This window comes from Telopea speciosissima, chromosome 5 (genome assembly GCF_018873765.1).
Source record: "Telopea speciosissima isolate NSW1024214 ecotype Mountain lineage chromosome 5, Tspe_v1, whole genome shotgun sequence".
In the NCBI taxonomy this organism is placed as follows: Eukaryota; Viridiplantae; Streptophyta; class Magnoliopsida; order Proteales; family Proteaceae; genus Telopea; species Telopea speciosissima.
In genome coordinates this window covers 13,458,594-13,481,452 of record NC_057920.1, presented here as the reverse complement: position 1 = coordinate 13,481,452, position 22,859 = coordinate 13,458,594, and the positions used below count along the sequence as shown (strand labels likewise).

The following is a 22,859-nucleotide window of genomic DNA, read 5'->3' as shown; positions in this document are numbered from 1 at the left end:
AAAGGAATATGTCGATCATACAGCACTCCAAACGCACCTCTCCATTTCATCCATCCCACTTTAATTCTATGTGAAACATCGTCTTCTATGTCACCTTTATTTATGATCAAACCTAGGTATTTAAAATAGTCACTTTGCGGTAACTCTCTTTCCTGAATTCACATCTAATCAAGTCGTGTTTGGTATGATTTCTCAGAATGCATTCCAAGAATGCATACCCAACACAGTTCATATTCTACAAATTGCCATAGCCTGTAGTAGAGTCGCATACGTTATACCAAAACAGATTCAGCAAGCAAGCTTGCGCAAAATAAGGCTGTCATTATGGATAAGGAAAATTCTTGACCAGATTACAAAATAAGAGGAAAATACCCGTTCTCTCTCTATATATATATAACATACAAGCAAATAAACACATCTTTTTAACGTCTCAGTCGTCAAATCCTAACATTTCATTTGAATGAATTTTAAACCTTCACTCTCCACTTACAAATGAAAGCCGGACTTCCTTTTCCTATCTCAACAGTCTTTTTCTCACTGTAGAGACTATACAGATTGCAAGAATAATGTCATGAATCATCATCATGATGGTCCGTCTCATCAAATATCTCCTCCTGCACGCACGAGAGAATGTCCACATAGCAAGTCATGGAAAGAAATCCTTGGAAAAGTATCATTATTAGTTAAAAGATACCAAAGAAGTGTTCTGTTGCATTACCTGTAAGAGCTCTTCTATGACATCTTCCATTGTTATTATACCAACAGCTTCCTCTTCCTCGTTAAGCTTAGGGAGTGGGTTGTCATCAATCTGCAAGACATCTGCATTGATGTCTCTTGTCCATTTCTTACTCCTTGGGGTATATGAATTATTTCCACTCGCGGGAAAGCTTTTCCACTTCTGGAGTTGTCTTTTGCTCATCTTTTTCTCTAGAGGATGCTTTTCGCCATCAATGTCCACCCTAACTTCAGGATCTGTGTCATAAAAATAAGTCTCATAATAAACACTATACAATTCTCCACAAGAGTTAGGTAGCTGGAAGTCTAGAACAACTAGCAGTCCAGAGTTTCCTATGTACTTACTATTGTTTGGGCTCTTGCTGGTAGGCTGCTCCACCATGTTGTCACGATGCCACATGACAACAGCCATGTGGCTGTGACCTTTCTGAAACTCATTCAGGATATCATATAGAGGCAGGTTCTCTGGAACCCTAGCATGTAAAGACATCCAGAAACAACAATCCACATGAGTGTAATGAAATCATTAGGGGACTGACCAAAAAAAATTGGCCTTACTTTATACCAATCTACATACTTTGGAATCTTGCGGATAGTGACATTCTTAACAGGTACTTCATCTGCAGGATGGATGGTTAATAGATTCTTCACCTGTTTTATACCCCCAAAAAAAAAAAGTTCAATGAAATTAGTAGATGCAAATAATGTAATAAATATTCCTGAGAGGTCGTAGCAATAAAAAATAAACCTAAATGAGCTGAAAGTGCTTTCATTCCATACTACTAACATTTGGTTGCATTGACAGACTTTAAAAAACTAGTCCATGTAGCTGGACCTTTTCTTTCTCACTTCTCTTTGTTATTGACAAGGGAATCAACAGTACATTGTAAAAGGCTAAGACAGATCTTCGAGGACTTTGGCAAGTTCGGCAAACTATCAGTATCCAACTCAACCTTGACAATTCATTTTTCTTAAATAATGCCACTTTGACATTATTGGCTAGTAGCATTACTGAAGCAGATCAATAAATGGATTTACATGTGGTGGGCTAAATTTAATGAAGTGAAGAAAAAGATTCTCATCTGACGGTTGATATGCCAGATCTGAATCTAGATCAAATGGTTCAGATTTAAGGGAATATATCAACAGAATTAGTAGAATTTAGAGGAGAGACGAGAGTTGAGAGAATATTGGCGCTTGTCAGAGTGACAGGTCTGATTATTGAGCTTAATCAGGCCTGTTCTAGTGTTGATTCTGAGGTTCAGGGGTGGATTCTGAGGAAAATGATTCCACACACTATACTATAGGAGTTTAGAGACTAAGCAGCCAAAGAAACATTAAGACAACAGACATACTATCCTGTAGATATGTAGAGACACTGGAAAGTACTTATGTGACTGAACATTGGTTCTACAAGATTTTTGCATGGTTGACCACATGATGAGAACCGATTGGGTTCAACTCCTACTCCCAAAGCCAGGAGCAATCAAAATATGAGAAAAAACCAAGACTTATCTGTTAAGTACATAGTATCTGAGTTGCTTCACTTAGGTTAATTCCATCCTTCCTATTTATTACTCCCCTTTTTTTTAAAACAATAAAAAAAAAGAAATTTTGCTCTACCAAAAAAATTAGACAGTTAAATAAACAGCTAAGATTATATTGAAAGAAAATGAAAAACCAGAGAGTAAGCAGCCTTCCAACGGTTGGGCAGACTAAGAAATTCAGTCCAAAACAACAGAAATTCTGATAAGTTTCATTCTGGGCATAAGGCAAAAAACCAATGATAGGGATAGGGGCGAAGAAGGCCTTTTTCTACAGGTCCACCTAGATAAAATTTAATGAAGCGGCAGGGAGAATAAGAAGACTGATATGGGTAGAAATAGGAGGTTAACATTCAAAGAACTATTCTACAATGTATCACAGCTATACTGTGCACAATCCACATGCACCGTTTTTAAAAAAATTCAGAATGTGTGTGTAAAATATCTAGAGAAGAATTAAACAGGGGAAAAAAGCAGTGAAACTAATTAATATTGGCAAGATTATTGTAATTGTGATTCCTGTAGTACTATTTTAGGGTTGTAAACTACAAGAAAAATTCACTCAGCAAAATGACAGCCAAATATTTTGAAATATCAGTTTTAAATGAATGAGGTAGAGCAACTGAAGTGACTAAAATTCCATAACATGCCCAGGACGTCTGACGCATATCTTAAGACCTACATCCGCAAGAAGAAGAAGAATAGGAAGTCCAAGTGATTTTAGTAGTTTTCTATACTTAGTTTTATTTGTTAAGTATATTTTTCTGTGCTTGTTTTAGTGGTCATATGACAACTTAACTGTCTTACTCCTCTCCAAATTTTGAGAGAGGGGTTCTTGTAATAGAGTTGGCTAGGAGGCTTCTTAGTCTTAGTCTCCTAGGCTGAATAGGAGTTGTGGCCTTTAGGCCTTATAAATAAAGAGAATCATGGGAGGCCTTATAAATAAAGAGAATCATGGGAGGCTCCTCTTTACCTCTCACAATTTTGAAAACTCAAACTAAGCTGCTGATTTGAACCTTCGTCTTGTGTCTAATCAAGGCTGACAGAACCGATGCGGTGGGAAGCCCAGGTGGTTCTTTGGTTCTTCATTATTGCTCCATTACTGTACTACATTGAAGCAAGCCGTTATCAAGGTGTTACCATCATCAACAAGTTTGAATCTGATCCAAAGTCCAAACCCTAGCCATTCTCTTCTTCTCTTCTAGACCGCCCCAAACTAGCATAGCCTAAACCAGCCATTAAAAACCCTCCAAGGCTTTGATCAAGTCTTCCTCTGCCATCTTGGAGAACTCGATCCAAAAGCTGGTCCAGTTCTGCCCAGCCAATTTCATTATTTCAAGTTTTTCCCTCCATTCTTTATTCACCAAAAATCTAATAACACCCAGCCATAGAAACAGGCCCACATATGATCGAATCTCCCCCTCACCAGATCAGACAACAACAACAAAAAACTCAGCCTTATCCCAACTTAATGGGGTTGGCTATATGGATCCAACAAAACAAAGTATGGGAACTAGGTCTAAACAAGAAAAGTAAGATGAAGAGATGGGAAAAGATGGATAGGGAATGCGATGAGAAATGACAAGGAAAATCCTAAATGAAAGATGGCAAAAAACAGCAAAATGAAAAATGAAAGTAAGAGGAACGAGGCACAACCCAACAAGTCAGGAGAATCTCAGCTAAATGGGGTCAGCAACATGGATCCTTACCCTTCCAATAGGCTCTATCCGAGATCATACTTGGTACAAGACCCAAAGAATGCATGTCCTTCCTCGCAACTTCTCCTATGGTCATTTTAGGCCTGCCCCTAGCTCTTTTAACTCCTTCGATTGAAATCATATCACCCCTCCTTACTGGGGTATCCCTAGGCCTCTGTTGAACATGACTGTACCATCTCAAACGACTCTCTCGGAGCTTGTCATTGATTGGGGCAACTCCCAAGTCAGATCTAATACGATCATTCCGTACTTTATCCTTCCTAGTTTTTCCGCACATCCATCTTAGCATCCTCATCTCTGCTACACATAACTTCTCCATACGACACTTCTTAACTGCCAACATTCTGCCCCATATATCATAGTCTGTTGTACCACAGTCCTAAAGAACTTTCCTTTAAGCTTTAAAGGAATATGTCGGTAACAGAACACTCCGGACGCACCTCTCCACTTCATCCATCCCACTTTAATCCTCTGTGAAACATCATCCTCTATGTTACCTTCTTTATTTATGATTGATATGATTGACCCCAGATACCTAAAATAGCCACTTTGTGGTATCTCTTTTTCCTCAATTCACACCATGTCAGTATCCATCATAGTGTGACTAAAATTACACATCATATACTTCGTTTTCGTTCTACTAATCATAAAGCCTCTTGTTTCCAAGGTTGTTCTCCATAGCTCTAACTTAGCGTTAATCCCTTCTTTTGTCTCATCCACAAAAACAATATCATCGACGAAGAGCATACATCACGGGACCTCGTCTTGAATGCTCTTGGTTAGGGCGTCCATGATAAGTGCAAATAGATAAGAGCTTAAGGTTGATCTCTGATGTAACCCAATCGTAATTGGGAATTCCTAGCCCTGACCTCCCACAGATCTTACACTAGTCACCACGCCCTCATACATATCTTTAATTACATCCACATATTTACTTGATACTCCTCTCTTCACTAGAATATGTCGGATTAAATTTATAGGGACTCGGTCATAAGCATTTTCCAGGTCAATGAATACCATATGGAGATCCTTCTTACTATCTTTATATCTTTCCATGACTATATCACAAGCTCCACAAAAGGGAGCCCTCAGAAGCTCATCTCTCATCAAAGGTGTGCAGTCCTTGTATGGAATTTACACAAATTTTCATTTATTTCAGTTGAGGAATCAGGACTACAAAGGGAAATTATGAACATCAAAGAATTAAGATGTAAATCATCATGAAAGCTCCACATGCTATATGTTGGAAATGCTAAAGGAATTCAATAGGACATTTCAAGGATGAAGGGGCTCTATACTAACGTGGACTATCTTATTATTGTAAGGGCCCGCTCTTTAATGGAATCAAGAGTCTCAAATGCCATATTTTTTGAAAGAGATTGGACTTGGCAAGGTGTCGAGTATCAGTATCAGTCAGCATTTCGAGAGGGTGGTTTTAAGAGATGTCTCGGAGACATATCAAAAAGACAGTAAGAACACAAAGAAATGCTAAAGATACACATGGAATTGCTCAAGAAACACATGGATATATGTTGGATACATGCAGAATACAGTTTTGAGGCAGAATACAGTTTTGAGGCATAATACACCATAAAAAAACAATAATTACATTCAACCATAGAATGTTAGGTGGTTAGACCCAATATTCGCCACATGGCATATCAATTAGGGCCCAAATTTTGTGTACAAGTATGCCCCATGATACCCTGATTACCTGTCAATTTGAACTCGATCAGAGTTGGCCAAATGGAAGTATAAAGCTTTGAAAATCCCCGTTATTTTAAAAAAAAATGATTTTGCACTTTTGATGTTCATGACATCATCCAAGTTTTTTCTCTTTTTTTTTTTGGGGGGGGGTGTGTGGGCGGGAAGGGGGTTACTAAAATGACAGTGACTTGATTAACCAACACGACTCCTGCTAGAGAGCCACCCCTTACTCTCTTTTTACAGCCTCGTGGAAGATGAAAGAAGAAAGTTACAGAACAGGACAGTGAAGGCTCGCGAAGTAGACAAGCAGCAAGCAACAGCTTTTCCACTGTAGTGCGCTGTAGTTTTTTAGCTGGCTGCTCTGCTAGTTGTAGCATGCGAAAACTCTATCACGATCTTACGAATCTAAATATCTCAAAATTGAAGAGCGAGCTCTACACTAACGACCCTATCTATAAAGGGGCTTACCCACTGAACTTGCTAGGGGATGGGATTCCTTCACTTGCATTCCTGCTAGCACTACAAAAAGCTCCAGTCTTAATGCCCTTCCTAATGTTATGCAGGCTTTCCTTGGGTTCGTAGAGTCGGGTTTCCCATTTACCCACAACGGAGGAGCCACCCCCCACCAGGAAGGCGGCTACAGGACATAACGCACTCTTCGCACAACAAATCCCCTTTGTTGACTTATGTGCTTGGCCAAACCATTGTTTAGCCTTGAGCATTGTACAAGGACGTGTTGTAGGAGTCACTCATTACCTTCTAGGTAAAATTACCACAACATAGGTGTTCTTCTTAGCAAGAATTATTGCAGTAGGATAATGGCTAGGAGGATTTGGAAGGCATTAAGATTTCCAAGGTTTAGCCAAGTAAATATTTCTTATAGAAATTTGTATCCCACAGAAAAAATTGTGTTGAAGTACTGTTCACGTGAACACTGACGTGAACAGTGTTTTGGTTTTTGTGTTTTATAATTAGGATTATAAACTCCTGGTTCTATTAGGATTTGTTCTATTTCTATTTTCTGTTTTATATTTGTGGATCCTATTGTGATTAGGAATCCTTCTTGTAATCTGAATATTTGAGTAATATAAATAAGACAATGAGGAGGGGGACTGTGTACTCCATTCTCACAACCACAGTCCCTTCTCCTTCTCTCCATCACTTCTTCTTCTCTTCTCTTCTCATTCTCGGTTTTGGTTCTTTAGCTTTATATTTTGTTACATGGTATCAGAGTACAACCATTAGGTTGTTGTCTCCTGCGATTCTGGTTTGAGATTCTTCTCAAAGTTTTAATTTCTTCTACGGGTGCAGCATTCTCTGCTGCATATATGAATTAAGCCCTAGATAGAGTTTTCAATTGAAAACTAAGGGTTTATTTTTACTACTGCTTACCTGAAGAGTCTGATCGATTGAAGAACTTCAAGTTGGAGCTGCTCAATTATATTACTAAGGATCGACTGCAGATTCAACAATTCAATTTGCCAAAATTTCTCTTCCCTATCCCCTGCGGTTCTCTGTTAAGAGTTTATTTTCAGTTGATTGTGTCTTCAATTGATCCAATTCTGGTTCCCTTCTTCAGGTACAGCATTCGATTGTTATTTTACTTGGTTGAAGTGTGGATTTCCTCAAAAATCTAACTCTGCCGATTGTCCTGCTGCTATTAGTGGTTTTTAAATCATACCCTTGCCTCCCTACTACTACCGATCGGTTTTTTTGCTCCTGTTTTGGGTTTTTCAAACCCTAATTTACTAATACTGCTAGAAATTGTGGTTTTTTGAAACCCAAATTCTGCCGGTAGCTTTATCCTGCCCTAATCTGGGTTTCTTAAGAAGCCGATTGTCAGTTTATTACTTTTGCCACTGCTATCAAGTGTGATACTGCTGCTGCTGCTGTTTTGGATCTAGTATTACCCTAACCAAATTTTATCCGCTGCTGTGCACTGCAGCGCTGCTATGCCATCGTGCGGCGCAGCAACGGCCATGTGTGCACAGTGGCACAGCAGTGGATAAAGGTCCTACCCTAACCTGGTTCTACTTACATTACTATTTCTGCTATTTCTGCAAGATGGCTGATCCTAAACTACCATTGGACAATGTCCAAGTTCAAATTACTACTATCAAGCTCTCCGGAGTCTCCAACTATCTTTTATGGGCCCAGGCCGTACATGCATATATTCATGCCAAAGGAAAAATAAAATATATCACTGATGATCCTCCTACTGCTGATCCAAAGGATCCTGCTTCAGTTTCAGCTCATGATGAGTGGATGCGTGAGAACTCTATTATTAAAATCTCGCTATGGAACAGTGTTGAACCTGCTATTGCATCCAATGTGATGTTTCACACTCTTGCCAAGGATGTCTGGAATGATTTACGTGAAAGATAAAACCTTAAGTGAATACTTTGCTAGCTATAAAGGTATGATTGAAGAACTTCAAATCCATCAGCCCCTCACTACCAATTTGGATCAGTTAAAACAACAATGGGCTGAGTTTCATGTTGCTAAATTTCTGGCTGGATTCACCCTGATTACCAATCAGTGAATGGTCAACTACTTACAGGGGAGAAAGTTCCATCTCTTAATGAAGTATTTTCACGTATCAATCAACTGGCCAATCCATCTAAACCTGATATTGCTCCCAAGGAAAGTTTTGCCTTTGTTGCTAACCGTGGTCGTGGACGTCGACGTGGCCAATCCAAGAGTCGTGGCCGTGGTACTTGTGGAACCACTAGTTTCCAATCTTTTGATAAATCTTCCCGCCAATGCTCTTATTGTGGCAAACCAAATCATACAGTAGATACTTGTTGGGCTAAACATGGCAAGCCCAATTGGGCACATGAACTGGCCAATACAACCATGAGTGACAACCATTCAGAGAAACCTACCAGTGATATAAATCAAGTTCCACATCAAGTACTCCAGCCACTGTGTCACGTGATGATTACAATCATCTGGTCAAACGTCTTCAACAACTTGAAGCTGCCTCTGCCTCAACTTCCACTGCCACTTTAGCCTATAAAGGTAACTCGGTTTTTTATCCTTCCTCTACCTCCTGGCTTATTGACTTTGATGCTTCATCTCATATGACTGGTAAGTCTAGTTTGTTTTCTTCTCTAAATCAAATACAAGCCTCATCTAATGTTATCCTTGCTGATGGGTCGACTACTAAGGTTACTGGTCATGGAACTGTTTCTCCCACTTTTTCCTTGACTTTTTCCTCTGTCCTTCATGTTCCTAAATTACCTTTAAATCTTATATCTGTCAGTCAATTTACTAAATCTCTTAACTGTGTTGTGACCTTTTATCCTTCTTATTGTGTGTTTCAGGACCTTTAAACAAGGAAGACGATTGGTGGAGGGCTCGAGCGTGATGGCCTGTATTACTTGGATGGCATTGGCCCTTCTACTGCAGCCACATCTACTACTATACCTACTCCCATGCAATGGCATTTACGCCTTGGTCACCCATCTCTTTCTAAACTACAGTTGATGGTTCCTAGTTGCAAGTCCATGTCTCCTCTTGAGTGTGAAGCTTGTGAACTGGGCAAACATCACCGTGCCTCTTTTCCTGCTCGTATTACACCTAGAAGTTCTTCCTTATTTTCTTTAGTGCATTCTCACATTTGGGGTCCGTGTCGTGTCCGTAATAGATTATGTTTTTCTTATTTTGTTAGTTTTGTGGACGATTATTCTTGTTCCACTTGGGTTATTTGTTGAAAGACTGTACTCAATTTCTTACTGTATTTAAAAATTTTTATCAAGAAATAAAAACTCAGTTTGACAAGTCTATTAAAAATTTTCATTCTGACAATGCCCTTGAATACACTCAAACTGAGATTTCTGCTTTTTGTCTCACTCATGGTATTGTTCACCAAACTAGTTGTTCATACACCCCCCCAACAAAATGGAGTGGCCGAACACAAAAATAGACATTTACTTGAGGTGGCCTGGTCCATTATGCTTCACATGAATGTCCCCAAGCGTTTTTGGTGTGATGCTGTTCTCACTGCTTGTTATCTTATTGATCGTATGTCATCATCCGTGTTAAATAATAAAATTCCTTTTTCTCTTTTGTACCTAAATCATTTCTTGTTCACATCTCCACCACGTGTGTTTGGCTGTGTCTGCCTCGTTCACATCCTTCATCCTGTCATTGATAAGTTGTCACCTAGGTCTATCAAATGTATTTTTCTTGGTTACTCTCCGACCCAAAAAGGTTACAAATGTTTTGACCCTATCTCTAATAAACAGTTTATTAGCGTTGATGTTACCTTTTTTGAAACTACCCCTTATTTTACTTCACCTACACCGTCTCCTGTATCCACTGAAGAACTTCTATGTCCTCCCATACCTATCTCTCCATCTGTTAAGGTCTATCAACGTCTACGTGTCGCCCACGCATTTTACCCTCCACTACCACTGAATCAGCCTCCATTGCCCCTAGTCCATTACCCTCTGCTCCTAGTGTTCCAGAGCTGCCATCTACTGATGCAGAAGTCGCTCCTTCCGCCCCACCATCTAATTCTGACGTTGAGGGTTCCCTTGACTTACCAGTCGCCATTCGTAAAGGTACTCGCTCGTGTACTCAAAAATCTCATCAATGTCTCATTGTTTATCCCATTGAAAAATATGTCTCCATTTCTCATCTTCCATCTCACTATCACCCACTTGCCTCTGCTTTGTCAACTAACTATGTCCCTACAACCTATCCAGAGGCTTTATCTTATCATGGCTGGAAGGCAGCAATGGACACTGAAATGGATGCTTTACATTCTCGCCATACTTGGACTCTGGTTTCATTACCCACTGGGAAGGATCTTGTCCGTTGTTATTAGGTTTATACCAACAAATACCATGTTGATGGTTCTATTGATCATCTTAAGGCCTGCCTGGTTGCCAAGGGCTATGCACAAACTTATGGTGTTGATTATTTTGAGACCTTCTCACAAGTTGCTCGGTTGAATTCAGTTCGGGTTCTTATCTCTTTGGCCTTCAATTTAGATTGGCCACTTTATTAGATGGTTATCAAGAATGCTTTTCTTTATGGTGATCTTCAGGAGGAGGTTTATATGAAGTAACCTCCTGGGTATGTTGCTTAAGGGGAGGATTCTACCAAAGTATGCCGACTTCGTAAGGCAATCTATGGGTTGAAACAATCTCCAAGAGCATGGTTTGATAAATTCAGCTCCATTGTTACTCAATTCGGGTTCTCACAGTGTTACTCTGACCATTCTGTCTTTGTTCGCCGCCAGGGTTCAATGGTGGTTATAATGGTAGTTTATGTGGATGACATTATTATATCTAGTAATGATGCTTCTAGTATTGCTCAAGTTAAAGCCCATCTTCATCAGCACTTCCAGATGAAAGACTTGGGTATTCTTAAATATTTTCTTGGTATTGAAGTTTTGCGCAGCAAGAAAGGTATTAGTTTATCACAGAGGAAATATGTTATTGATATCTTATCAGAAACTAGAATGCTGGATTCTAAACCAGCTCATACTCCCATGGATCCCCATCACAAACTTGGATCTAGTGAGAGTGAAGGCTTTACAGACGTATATCAGTATAGAAGACTTGTTGGCAAACTCATCTATTTGACTGTTACTCGACCAGATATCTCCTTTGTTGTTGGAGTTATTAGTCAGTTTATGCAAGCCCCGAAGAAAATTCATTGGGATGTTGCTCGTCGTGTTCTACGCTACCTAAAAGGTGCTCTTGGCAAAGGTCTTATTTATCATTCCAATCACAATATTAATCTGGTTGGGTTTTCGGATGCTGATTGGGCTGGTGCTAATGGTGATAGGCACTCCACGACTTTATTGCACTTTTGTGGGAGGTAACTTAGTCACCTGGAAAAGTAAGAAACAAACTACTATTGCTAGATCTAGTGCTAAGGTTGAAAATCGAGCAATGGCACATACTACAACTGAGTTGATGTGGGTAAAATCCTTACTCCAGGAATTGGGATTTCCCATCACTCAGCCTATGCAGATGTTTTGTGATAATCAAGCTGCTATCTATATTGCTAGTAATCCCATATTTCATTAAAGGACCAAGCACATTGAGGTTGATTGTCACTTTGTTCGAGATGCTGTTATGAAGAAGTTGATTGCTACTCCATTTGTCTCTACCACCAATCAACTTGGTGATATGTTTATTAAGCTGCTGTTTGGACCTACCTTCCGTCAGAGTTGTTCCAAACTGGGTCTAGGTGATTTGTATGCTCCAGCTTGAGGGGGAGTGTTGAAGTACTGTTCACGTGAACAGTGTTTTGATTTTTGTGTTTTATAATTAGGATTATAAACTCCTAGTTCTATTAGGATTTGTTCTATTTCTATTTTCTGTTTTATATTTGTGGATCCTATTGTGATTATGAATCATTCTTGTAATCTGAATATTTGAGTAATATAAATAGGACAATGAGGAGGGGGACTGTGTACTCCATTCTCACAACCACAGTCCCTTCTCCTTCTCTCCGTCACTTCTTCTTCTTCTTCTCTTCTCTTCTCATTCTCGGTTTTGGTTCTTTAGCTTTATATTTTGTTACAAATTGTATTGAAAATGATGGGTCATGTTATCTGTATTTGTTGAAGAGGTTGTCCTTAACACCTTTTGACATGATTCCCTTTCTCTGGTCCATACCTAATCTATGTATAGAGTGGGCTTTGAAAGAGGAGCTCGTATAATGAATGGTTATGCCAGCAGTAAACCAGTTTCGGCTTCAGGTGGAATATCTCGCCAAAATGAACTCCTATAGGTCTGAAACTTTAGGTGGTGGTTATTAACTTGAGGGGCTACTGAATCCAATTGACCAACAGTCAAATAACTAGTAAGAAAACAAATTTTAATTGCTGAAACTGAATCTGCTGGAACCAGTAGAGCCTGACATGTTTGCCAGTTTCGATCTCACGGTGGGAAGAAAATTCCAGGGATTAGATCACCAACGAAGGGCAACCTTTGCCCAAAATCTCAGGCCCAACAGATTGAGCTACAGGGAGTTCAATAAAAGAATCCTTTCACAGTATGGTAACGTCGACAGGGCAGGAAAGAAGAAATAAAACAAATAATAAGAAAGAAGAAGAAGATTAAAAGAGAATGTAAGAAGAACATAAAAAATAAAGGACGAAGGAAGAAAAGATCTGGCATTAGAAAAGAAGAGATCAGAGAGGGTGAAGGAAAACTAGAAGCACTCGACCAGCTCTGGTATCAGGCCACGGAGGTAAACAACTGAATAACGAACCCATTTTCAATATTCAATTACAATCTGATTGATGGGTTACAAGTACTTGCATATATAGACTCTTCAAAGTTAAAATTGACTAAAAAAAGGATTCTTAAACTGAGACAAACTTGGACTCTACTGAATTCTATCAAGTATCAACAGCTAACAGATAATAATGAAATTATAAAATGACTCAACAAATAAATCCTAAATACCACTATTTGAACGAAACCAAGGTTTGAACCCTTTTCTCTTTGGACTGGGTTTCCATTGTGGTTCATAACAGTTCAACCATGATAATGCTACTGCATCAGTTGGCCTGTCTTTCCTCTCTCCTACAATCGTACAAGTTCTATCTAATCTCCACGCTCGATGTCTCCTTGCTAGCATGGTTCAATATCTCTATCGAAACTTCAAGTTTCAACCGAGATACCTCGTTTCCCAAGTTTCTGAGACGAATCCTATATATAATACTGTATCAACCAGGTTTCGACATATTTCATTATTTTGACAATATTTCAGAAATTTTGACCGGTTTCGGTAGTTTCGACCAGTTTTGATCAGCCCATGACATGTCGAGTTTTGCCCAAAAACTACCAGGTTTCAATCAAAACTTGGGAAATCTCGGTTTCGGCCAGGGCCGGTTGGCCGGAACCGGCCTTGAAACCGAGACTTGGAACCTTGCTTGCTAGAACTGACAGCAAATCAAAGGAGGAATTCAAGACGACCAAGATGGAGGTTCGAAACAGGTACATCCTGATCTACCATCCCCCTTACTCTTTCTTATTTCCCTTCTCCTTCTACTTTGCCACCGGCACTCGCAGTGACAGCAGCAGCAGCCACTGCTACTACTTCCACTGTCTTGTTCTTCCTTCTCTTTCTTTGACCATCAGTGGCAACAACAATGACTGTCAAAACATATTTTCCGATTTTGTAAAATTTAATACAGTATATGCTAAGATGTCCAGTGAATCAGAAGAGAGAAAAGCACAAAAACTAAGGTAGGACATTCTAATACAGTTTACACAGAATGAAAAGGAGTTAATTCAAAATATCACATGACATAAGTTACTTAAAAGGGTTTATCATTGCAGAAGAAACAAGAATGTCAACTGCTTTATTTCTTAATGAAATTCAGGAATAAAATCTTTAAAAAATAATTACCAGAATTAGTCCAATTATGTTTACAGGCTGCTCATAAAAAACTGGTACCCTGCTATGCCCTTTCTCCAAAATTAACTTCATCAAATCCCTGAAAATAACTAGTAATGCACTCATCAAGGCAAGTTCCAGCAAAATAATCCAATATTCTTTTAACCCCACTAAAACCTAAATACCTGTCCAGTTTGGCATTGATGTCAATGGCAAAAGTTTCTGCTATTGGAGTCATGGCATCCCTGGCTGTTTTCGTTGTGAGCTCAAGTGCTCCAGCAATGATTGTTGTTTCATCATGCGTCAGCTCACCACCTTTCCCAGCCTGATTACAAATCAAACCAAAAGACTATAACAACTAAAAGGAATATAACTAGGAATCTGAAAACAAAAAATTGAACATAAATACCCTTATTTACAAGAAAAAAGACAGAAGCAAGTGCAATGACACATGAAAATGAAATGAAAAATACTCGGTGCTAAAATAACAATAATTTTGTATGGTTACTAGTACCCGTATGGGTACAAAAAATATTATCCACTAATAAAGAATTTTGAGTAAAAAGTATTAAGAGAGTGCACACCTCATTACCATGCATATCAACAAGAGTTTTCAACTCAGCTCTGCGGAAAAGAGCCACATGTCCCTCCCCTAAAAGGTAGTCTAATAGCTGCAATGTCACAGAGAACATGGGTAGTTGGTATAACTATTTTGTAGGATAATAAACAGATAGAATACAATGAATTTTACTCAATTGGACAGAACTGCAAAACCAACAGAAAATAACCTTGCTAATTGGATAAGCCACGGGATAGCAGATCCAAACAAGCACGCGAACAAATGGAGCCACTGTTGCACCAATTGCCAAACCATGCCGAGAACAAACAGATTGTGGAATAATCTGCTTGTAGAAGTGAAACAATAAATTAGCATACAAAAGGAAGTAACATCAAGAAGTTCAATAATCTACTTCAAATAGTAGTTGTCTTTCAGAAATATCAAAAAGATCCTAGACTCCAAGTGAACTCGTGTAAGAAGGGACTACTCGTCTCACAATAGGCATGCCACATGCATGATTAGGTCCCACCAAAGATATTTTTAACCCAAAGAATATAGAAAATTGGACAGTAAGATATTTGATCGGGTCAATTTTTCAGTTGTCTGAGAATAGGGCTCATGTTAGACCAGTAAAATTCCATAAAAAAAACTTTACCAGAACACATATACCAAATATAAACATACTCAGAGATGGGTACCTCACCTCACCAAACAGAAGTATCAAGGTCACCGAGATCAGTATAGCACCCCAAGCCGAAATCAAACCATCAAGAAAAATGGGAAGTGCCTGACAGAGATGGATGTTTCAGACTTCAGAGCAAGTATTATCTTCTAATATATGTTATTTGTAGAATTCTTGGACAATGTCAATGGTTTACCTCCATAGAAGCGGCATTGCAAATAAGAAGGGTGCAAAGCAATAGATGCTGTTTCCTAACAACTGGCAATATCTTTGCTGTACAGCAAATATTATGCATTAGACTCGAAACGTGCAGTTTGATCATATTAAAAAGCTAACTGTCAGGGAACAGCATACAGATGATATAACTATTGTACATTTAGAATCATTAAGGAATTTGCATAATATAGCATCTAAATCTTCAAATTATCCTTCTTTCACCAATAGTCTGGAAAAGTAGTGAATCGAAGAGAGGAAACTCCAAGTACAAGAACTTTTACACTAATCCAGACGCTAAAAATTCCGGTCGGTACAAAAAAACACCAGTTTTTTCCATGCAGATTGGAATAACCACCAGCACAAAAACAAAAGAGACTAAGATTTCTGAACACTTCAGGAATTAGACCAAAAAAACAAAACCCTGAAGGAACTATGAATATATCCTTTTGTTTCAGTTCTTTTCAAATGCTCCAACACTTGCCCTCTGATGGGGTTGGGGCAGTTTGTGTATACCCATATAATATGTGGACATGCCATACTTGTAAAAACTGTGTACTTAATGATACATTTTTCGAAGATATGGGAAAATTAGTATATTGTTTAGCTAAACCATACCAGTCACATGTTAACCATACAGGTAAAACAAGAACCAAATCCATATAAAGAGCCAGTAAGGAACATCGCCTAAGGACTATACAAAAAAAAAACCCCACTGGCTCTGATACCCAGCATTATTAACCCCCAAAATTTTGCAAAAGTAGAAGACAACCATATTGTGCTATTGTTAATTCTTGATAGCCCCAAAGCTTTTGAGAATCCCTCATTTCTTCCCTGCAACAGAACAAATTTTTGCCCAGAATTCACATCCACATTCTGCCTCCTCCATGCAGAAGCTGAGTATTCTACATCGAGCATAAAGAGAATAAATCCTAGTTTCTACCCATTCAGCAGTATATGATCAGTTTTTAAATGCAGTATATAGAAAGAACTGCAATTTAGTGGAATAGCCACGAGCCCAGATAAGATGATGAGGAAAATCAGACTGTTTTTGACCTTCCAATGCTTGTAGTTGAGACTTAAAGCAATAAAAATTCCAGAGCTACCTACTAAAAAGAAGAAAAAAAATGAAAATGAAGACAGCTGTCTCATTCCCAAATAGTTCCGTCAGTTTTCTCCCTGCAGCACCAAACAGATTTGTCAGTTGCATAACCTCCCAAGCATCTCCTAAAGGAAGGGGTCCTGTTCATGAGGTGCAAACCAGCAGAGTTTACCAGGTATTTAACAGCACATATTTCCCATGATCACTGTTCTCCATAGAGTACCTTTCTCCCTTTGCAAGCCTCCATAGCCATTTGATCTATATTAGTAACCTTATGTAATCCAGTGCTCCCACCTTCCTTGGTTTTGTACATCTCCCTTCAATCCACATAACAGCTTAACCATCCTTCCAACCATCCCATTGAAAATTAGATCGAATCAGTTTGATTTATGCAAAGCTGAACCTGCAACAGTAAATAAAGAGCCATATATGTAGGAATTTTGCTTTGTTCTTTTGCATCTATGCATGAACGTGTGCTTGCCTCTTTTTTTCCCCCTTTTTTCCAAACCCATACCCAAACATATATCTAGACCCTCGCATCTTTTGAACCTTTACTATTTCTCATAATGTCAAATTCATAGTTAAAAATCTTTTTCCGTAATTCTGATCTTATAAATAACATTGCAAGTCACATAATGCACAAAGAGAAAATTCTGGGGGAAAGGGCATAAAATCATTTTTTTCCCCTGATAGGAAGCAAGTGAAGGTGGAACTCAATTCCAATTTTTAATAACATGGCAGAAATTTTACTAGCTAAACCAGCAAGCACCTTCACATAAAATCACTTGGATTGAAGTGTCAAAAGAAAATAAGAATTTTGGATAAGGCTAAGAGCAGATATGGTCTTAAGAAAATGAAATGGTGGAACAGGATTTAATAGCCAACCCTAAGAATTTTGGATAGGGCTATACCAAATGTACCCTAACCATGTTGTCGAAGGGGATTCAGCTTTGGTTACTAGTTGGATGTCTATGGCCAATGAGGCACCATGGAGATTCACACATCTACTAAGGAAAGCAAGGTTCCTTATGCAGTGAGAACAACATCTCGTTTCAATCAAAGCAAAGGACTGCCAGTTCATAAGCAGATTCAATAGCTACAGAATGGAGGGGAGAGGGGTCAAATGTCACTGGTTTGGTTTTGCTTCTGACTATGATTTTTGTATAGTTTGTACCAAGGTTTTAAAACACAGAATTGCACAAGGGATCAGCCAGCATCCATTCGAATTGGAATCGGTCAGGGGCTGGAATCGTCCAAAACCCTAGAAAATAGAATCAGAAAGAAGAAGCAAACATTTCCACAGATCTTTGCTTTTTTAGAGTTTTTTATTCAAAAGTCTTGTAGATCTACATGAGCAAGTTTCATTGATTTTCTGCTATTTTACTCACTAAATGAAGGGAAAATGGTCATAAATGAAGATCAAAGTGCATTCATGGCCATTTCCAACTGGGGTTTTGGGAATCGACATTAATCCGATTCGAATTGGGGTCAGCGGATTCCAACTTAATTTTTAAATCCATGGTTTGTATATGCTTTTTGGCCTTGAGCATAACAAAATATATAAGTTATCTATCCAAAAATAAAGGAGAAGGATAGGCACAGCGCCTGCATGCGGTAAGCAAGTGGGGGGCACCAATAAGGGTGCAGGACGGGGCATCATACAGGAGGGGCAGGGGGTTATTTCAGAGACACAGCAAGCGCTAGCTTGCGGTATGTAGGCACTGTGCCCAACCTTCCCACACACCCCCCCCCAAAAAAAAGAAAGAAAAATGCAAGTGATGCTAATATCCATTGTATTGAGAAAACAATTACAGAATATTGGCACAAATAGCAGAGTCAATCATACAAGTATCACCCGAGGGTTGCTATTTACGTAGAATTTTGACCTTAATTGTTTGAGTTGGGACCCCAAATGAGCAACCAATGAGCCACTACAGAAGTACATCCGGGACTGTATTCAACAAAGAATAAACTGTAGGTGCTACCTGGCTGGACTAGCCATTGGCTTTTTTTTTTTTTTTTTTTTTTTTTTTTGGTGGGGGGGGGGGGAGGGAGGGGTGATAAACCCAAAATCACACCGGCCAATCAGGAGCTGCCACGTATCCCGGTCCAAAGGGAGAACCAGTTTACATACGAACCACAAGAACACTCACAGGCGCGACCTCCTCTTGGGCGCAACCTCCTCTTGGGCGCGACCTCCCCTTGGGTGCGGCCTCCTCTTGGGCGTGACCTCCTCTTGGGCGCGACCTCCCTTGGGCGCGGCCTCCCACAAGCGTGGCCTCCCATAGGCGCGACCCCCTCTTGGGCGCGGCCTCTCCAGACGCGGCCTCATCAGGTTCTATGTCACAGATATGGCCTACGCAGACGTCATGACACCTAGCCTACGATCCAGCCATCACTGTAGACATGCACCATCTCCAGGACTCTAGGCCACCGCCTAGAAGTCACGTCGCCCTGACAGACTCGAACACCAAAGGTTTTATCACCACACGCAGGTGTCTTTATATCAAGGATCCCAACACCACTGGGACACTCCCTCCCGTAGGGAGACGACCAACCAAGGAAGAGCCCTTTTACGCAGAGTCTCTACTAGCTGCATAGACTATTCTCCACCGACCGGACTCTCCACACCGCCATACTCCGCTATAAAAAGGAAAGTATGCTACTCCATCAAGCCATCTTGAATACTATTATTCATCTGTTTACTCAGGAGATCTGACTTTGGCATCGGAGAGTCCTAGGCCGGAACCACACTGGTTCTCCTTTGCCATCCCCTGGTTCTTTTGCCGGTTACGGCACTCGAAAGGACCCTTGAACGATTTTCTGACGCAACAAGGGGGATGGAGAATAATTGATCAAGTGACGCATTGAGTGCACGAACAATGGATACTGGTAGACTGGTTGTTATGTAACTATTAAACCCCTCCCCCAGAAGAATAAATAAAAAAGAGGTTGTTGTTTACTTGAAAAGCATCAAAGGAAATGAAAGAAAACGAAATCATCTAACCAGATAACCATTGAATTAAGATGTGTTTCCCTGTGTATTAATTATTCAGTGCCTACCCACATGTTTGTTTGTTCGATGGCACCTGATGTAAATCGTTCTATCTTACTACTAACGGAATAACACAAAAAGCGGAAGATAGAATCTGATATTCTACCAAGAGAATCAACTTAAACATGCCGAATTCGCAGCCAAAAGCAATAAAGAATCCAGCAGACCATTAGTAAATCACGACACCTAATACAATACAAACCAAAATAGACCACAACTCATCCCAGCCCCAACTTGTTAGTTATTACACTGGAAATACGGAAGGCGAGGAAAAAAGAGACGAGAGAGAGATAGAAGAAGTACCAGCGTGTTTACGATCCTTCGGAGTACCAGATTTAGCAAGAACTTCAAGATCAACAATACTCATGGACATGAGACCCAACGTGAGACCAGACATCAATCCAGCGAACATAACCAGAAAGAATATTACCGCTATGTGAATAAAGAAACCAGACTCGCAACATCGATAATGTACCGCCATTCAATTACTTCACCTCTTACTGAATCTTTTCCTCCTTTTTGTTCTTCTACTCCTTCAAACCCTAAAACAAACAGAGCTGATCAACAAACTCCATTATCAGACAGAACTTAAGACAAACTCCAAATAAAATTACCGATGCATGTTTTTTTGAAACAACACGAAATTGTTTACTAAAATTTATTTCCGTCTACCCTTTCCGGCCGAGAGTGGGATTTTCCGGCAACAATGCCGCAATGGATTTTGTGAAGTGCTGAAAGTTTAATATTAGAGGTTGACGCCAAAGTGAAGGCACGTACTCATGTAAGAACGCCTCGTCACCTTCGGGAGTGCAAAACAGCAAAAGTCTTCAGCTCTCTTTTCAAAAGAGGATCGCTACTCTCCTCTCCTGCAATAAGTGGGAGCCGACATGTGCAGGTGCATCAGATAATGAATGGGGTCGTGTTTGTAACTTGATTCCATTACTACGGCTGGAATTCGTTCCTCTTTTTATTATTTTCATTTTTTTTTCCCCATAATTTTATCTAAAAAACGGTGCTGGTCGCGTGGGTCGAGGGCAGGAGTGTATCCAAAAAACGTCTATTTTTAAACACGGTTTTCGGCTCTCGGGTCCCGCCTTTGTCAACTAAGTCGGAAATTTTGGACCGAGACGGGGATCTTTGGACCAGGCCAGTAGTATGTCCACAAGCCGTTCTCTGTGTCCAGAATCCAGATAAGACAAGTAAAGTGGCATTCCTGATCACTTTACCTTTGTTTTTTTAACTGTTTTTCTTTTGTGGGTACAGGCGGTGCCGTGCCCAGTCAGTTTTGTTCCAATTCCGAATGGAAATGACAGACGCTGGCTTAAAGGAAACTAGTGTTTTTCTTTTGTGGGTACAGGCGGTGCCGTGCCCAGTCAGTTTTGTTCCAATTCCCAATGGAAATGACAGACGCTGGCTTAAAGGAAACTAGCGGTCTGCCCAACCCTCTCGTTTATCTTTTACTCAGACTTTTAGGAAAATTCAGGGAACCTCCCTTGCGTTTTTGATAATTACTCACATCTATCCTATTTTTCAAACTTAACTTCACTTAACCGTAGTATGTTAGTATTTTAAGGATTAAATTAAAAAAACGAAGCAAATGTGACAAATATACCCATTTTTCTCTTTATGAAGTTACTCTATTGCCCTTAATGTGTTTTTTAATTTTTATTATAAAGAGATGAGACCTACCATTTTTTCTTCTTCTTCTTTTTCGTTTCTTTCCCAATTCTATTCTACCATCAAACTTAAAATCTTTTTGTTTAATGAAAATTCTATGTAATTTTCTTTCTTACGATTCAAGGTCAAGGTTAGGGGCGAGTGCTATGCTGATTGTTACTTCAATGTTAGCAACAACTAGATGGTCACCACCAAACCACGATCAAGTTTAGATCTATAGAGAGGCTAGATTATCACAAAGTTGCAGGGTCAACAAGAAATAGGGTTTTAGGAGATGAGAACTATTGACTATAAAGGATTTTAAAACAAAGTATTAATAGAGGTTTTAAACTGAAATTAACTCAATATTGCTTTGGTAATTGCATATGTATTTATACGAAACACTTTCTTTCACCACAAGGTACCTGGAAGAGAAAAAATAATTCAGTAAAAGTTTGGACTAAATGAATCAACGAGTCCATCTGACGTCCTTGCGTATGATCCCATGTTCTACGTTTTCTCTTTCCACATTTTATAAGTAGAGAAAAGATATCTCATCAACAACAAAGTAGAAACGCAGTCCTTAAAAGAGGTCTAAGTCGGTCGAACGCGATCCATCGTAATCGATGCCCAGGACGCCGCCAATATCGATGAAAGGAAGATCATGGTTGGGGCGGTGGCTATGGCGGCAGTACTGGCGGTGGAAAAGGTGTAAGGGCATTTTCATCATAACAGGTATTTTATTAACACCATTAACGGATTTGAGTTAAGTGAAATTAAGTTTGAAAAGTGGGCGAGATCTGGAGAGTTGTTAGAAACACAGACGAGGTTTCCTGAATTGTCAGGAGAGGTCTGAGTAATTTACTCTTTATTTATTTATAGGTAGTGCGTTTGTCTTTTTCGTTTATTCTTTATTTACTTATGAGAGAAAATTTTGAGTAGAAGAGTGTACAGTCCACGCCTAGACATAGGGGAATGACCGCCTCACCCCCATGATGCCAATGCACATGCTCTCATTGGTCCTCGTATGCATAGGAGCCAAGCTCCTCCATAGAGAACGTCGCCCTTATTATAAGTGCATTTTGTTGTATGATAATGTGAAAAGTAGTGCAAAATTACCATTCGACCCTCAATGAAATCAAAAATCTCATTTTTAGTACATGCCTATGTACATTCTCATTGGTTCCCACGCAGGGGTTACACAACCAAGCAACAATCTCTTATCTAAAAAAGAATTATACAAAAATATTTTAAATTGACTTATCATTATATCGTTATATCCTTATTAAAGGTTACATATTTTTCGAGTACGAATTTAAATTGATGTAATTTTCATTATTTTTTAAAAATATATGTTATACAAAAAAGACAAAAAGGTAAAATTATAATATTTTTTCAATCAACCTTTGTTACAACAAGATTTAAAGATTTTTCCTTTATTTATTCATTTTTTCTTTAAAAAATATGGAAAGAGTTTCCCATGCAACAACTTCAATGTAGTGTACACTTTCTCAT

General features: G+C 39.3%; 1 protein-coding gene across 2 annotated transcripts; it reads right to left on the bottom strand.

Moving 5' to 3' along the window:
• Positions 1-445: 445 nt before the first annotated feature.
• On the bottom strand, positions 446-20,296 carry LOC122661426 (DUF21 domain-containing protein At2g14520-like). Of its 2 annotated transcripts, XM_043856811.1 has the most exons (11): positions 19,992-20,296; positions 15,515-15,591; positions 15,340-15,423; positions 14,866-14,979; positions 14,662-14,748; positions 14,263-14,402; positions 14,090-14,177; positions 1,313-1,386; positions 1,081-1,208; positions 719-972; positions 446-614 (listed from the first exon to the last, which is right to left on the bottom strand). In XM_043856811.1, exons 1-11 carry the CDS (start codon positions 20,167-20,169, stop codon positions 570-572), a joined length of 1,269 nt encoding a protein of 422 aa, XP_043712746.1. In that variant the 5' UTR covers positions 20,170-20,296; the 3' UTR covers positions 446-569. The 2 variants fall into 2 exon arrangements, with proteins under 2 accessions (XP_043712746.1, XP_043712745.1); XM_043856810.1 differs by having other exon boundaries at positions 719-1,208.
• Positions 20,297-22,859: the final 2,563 nt, after the last annotated feature.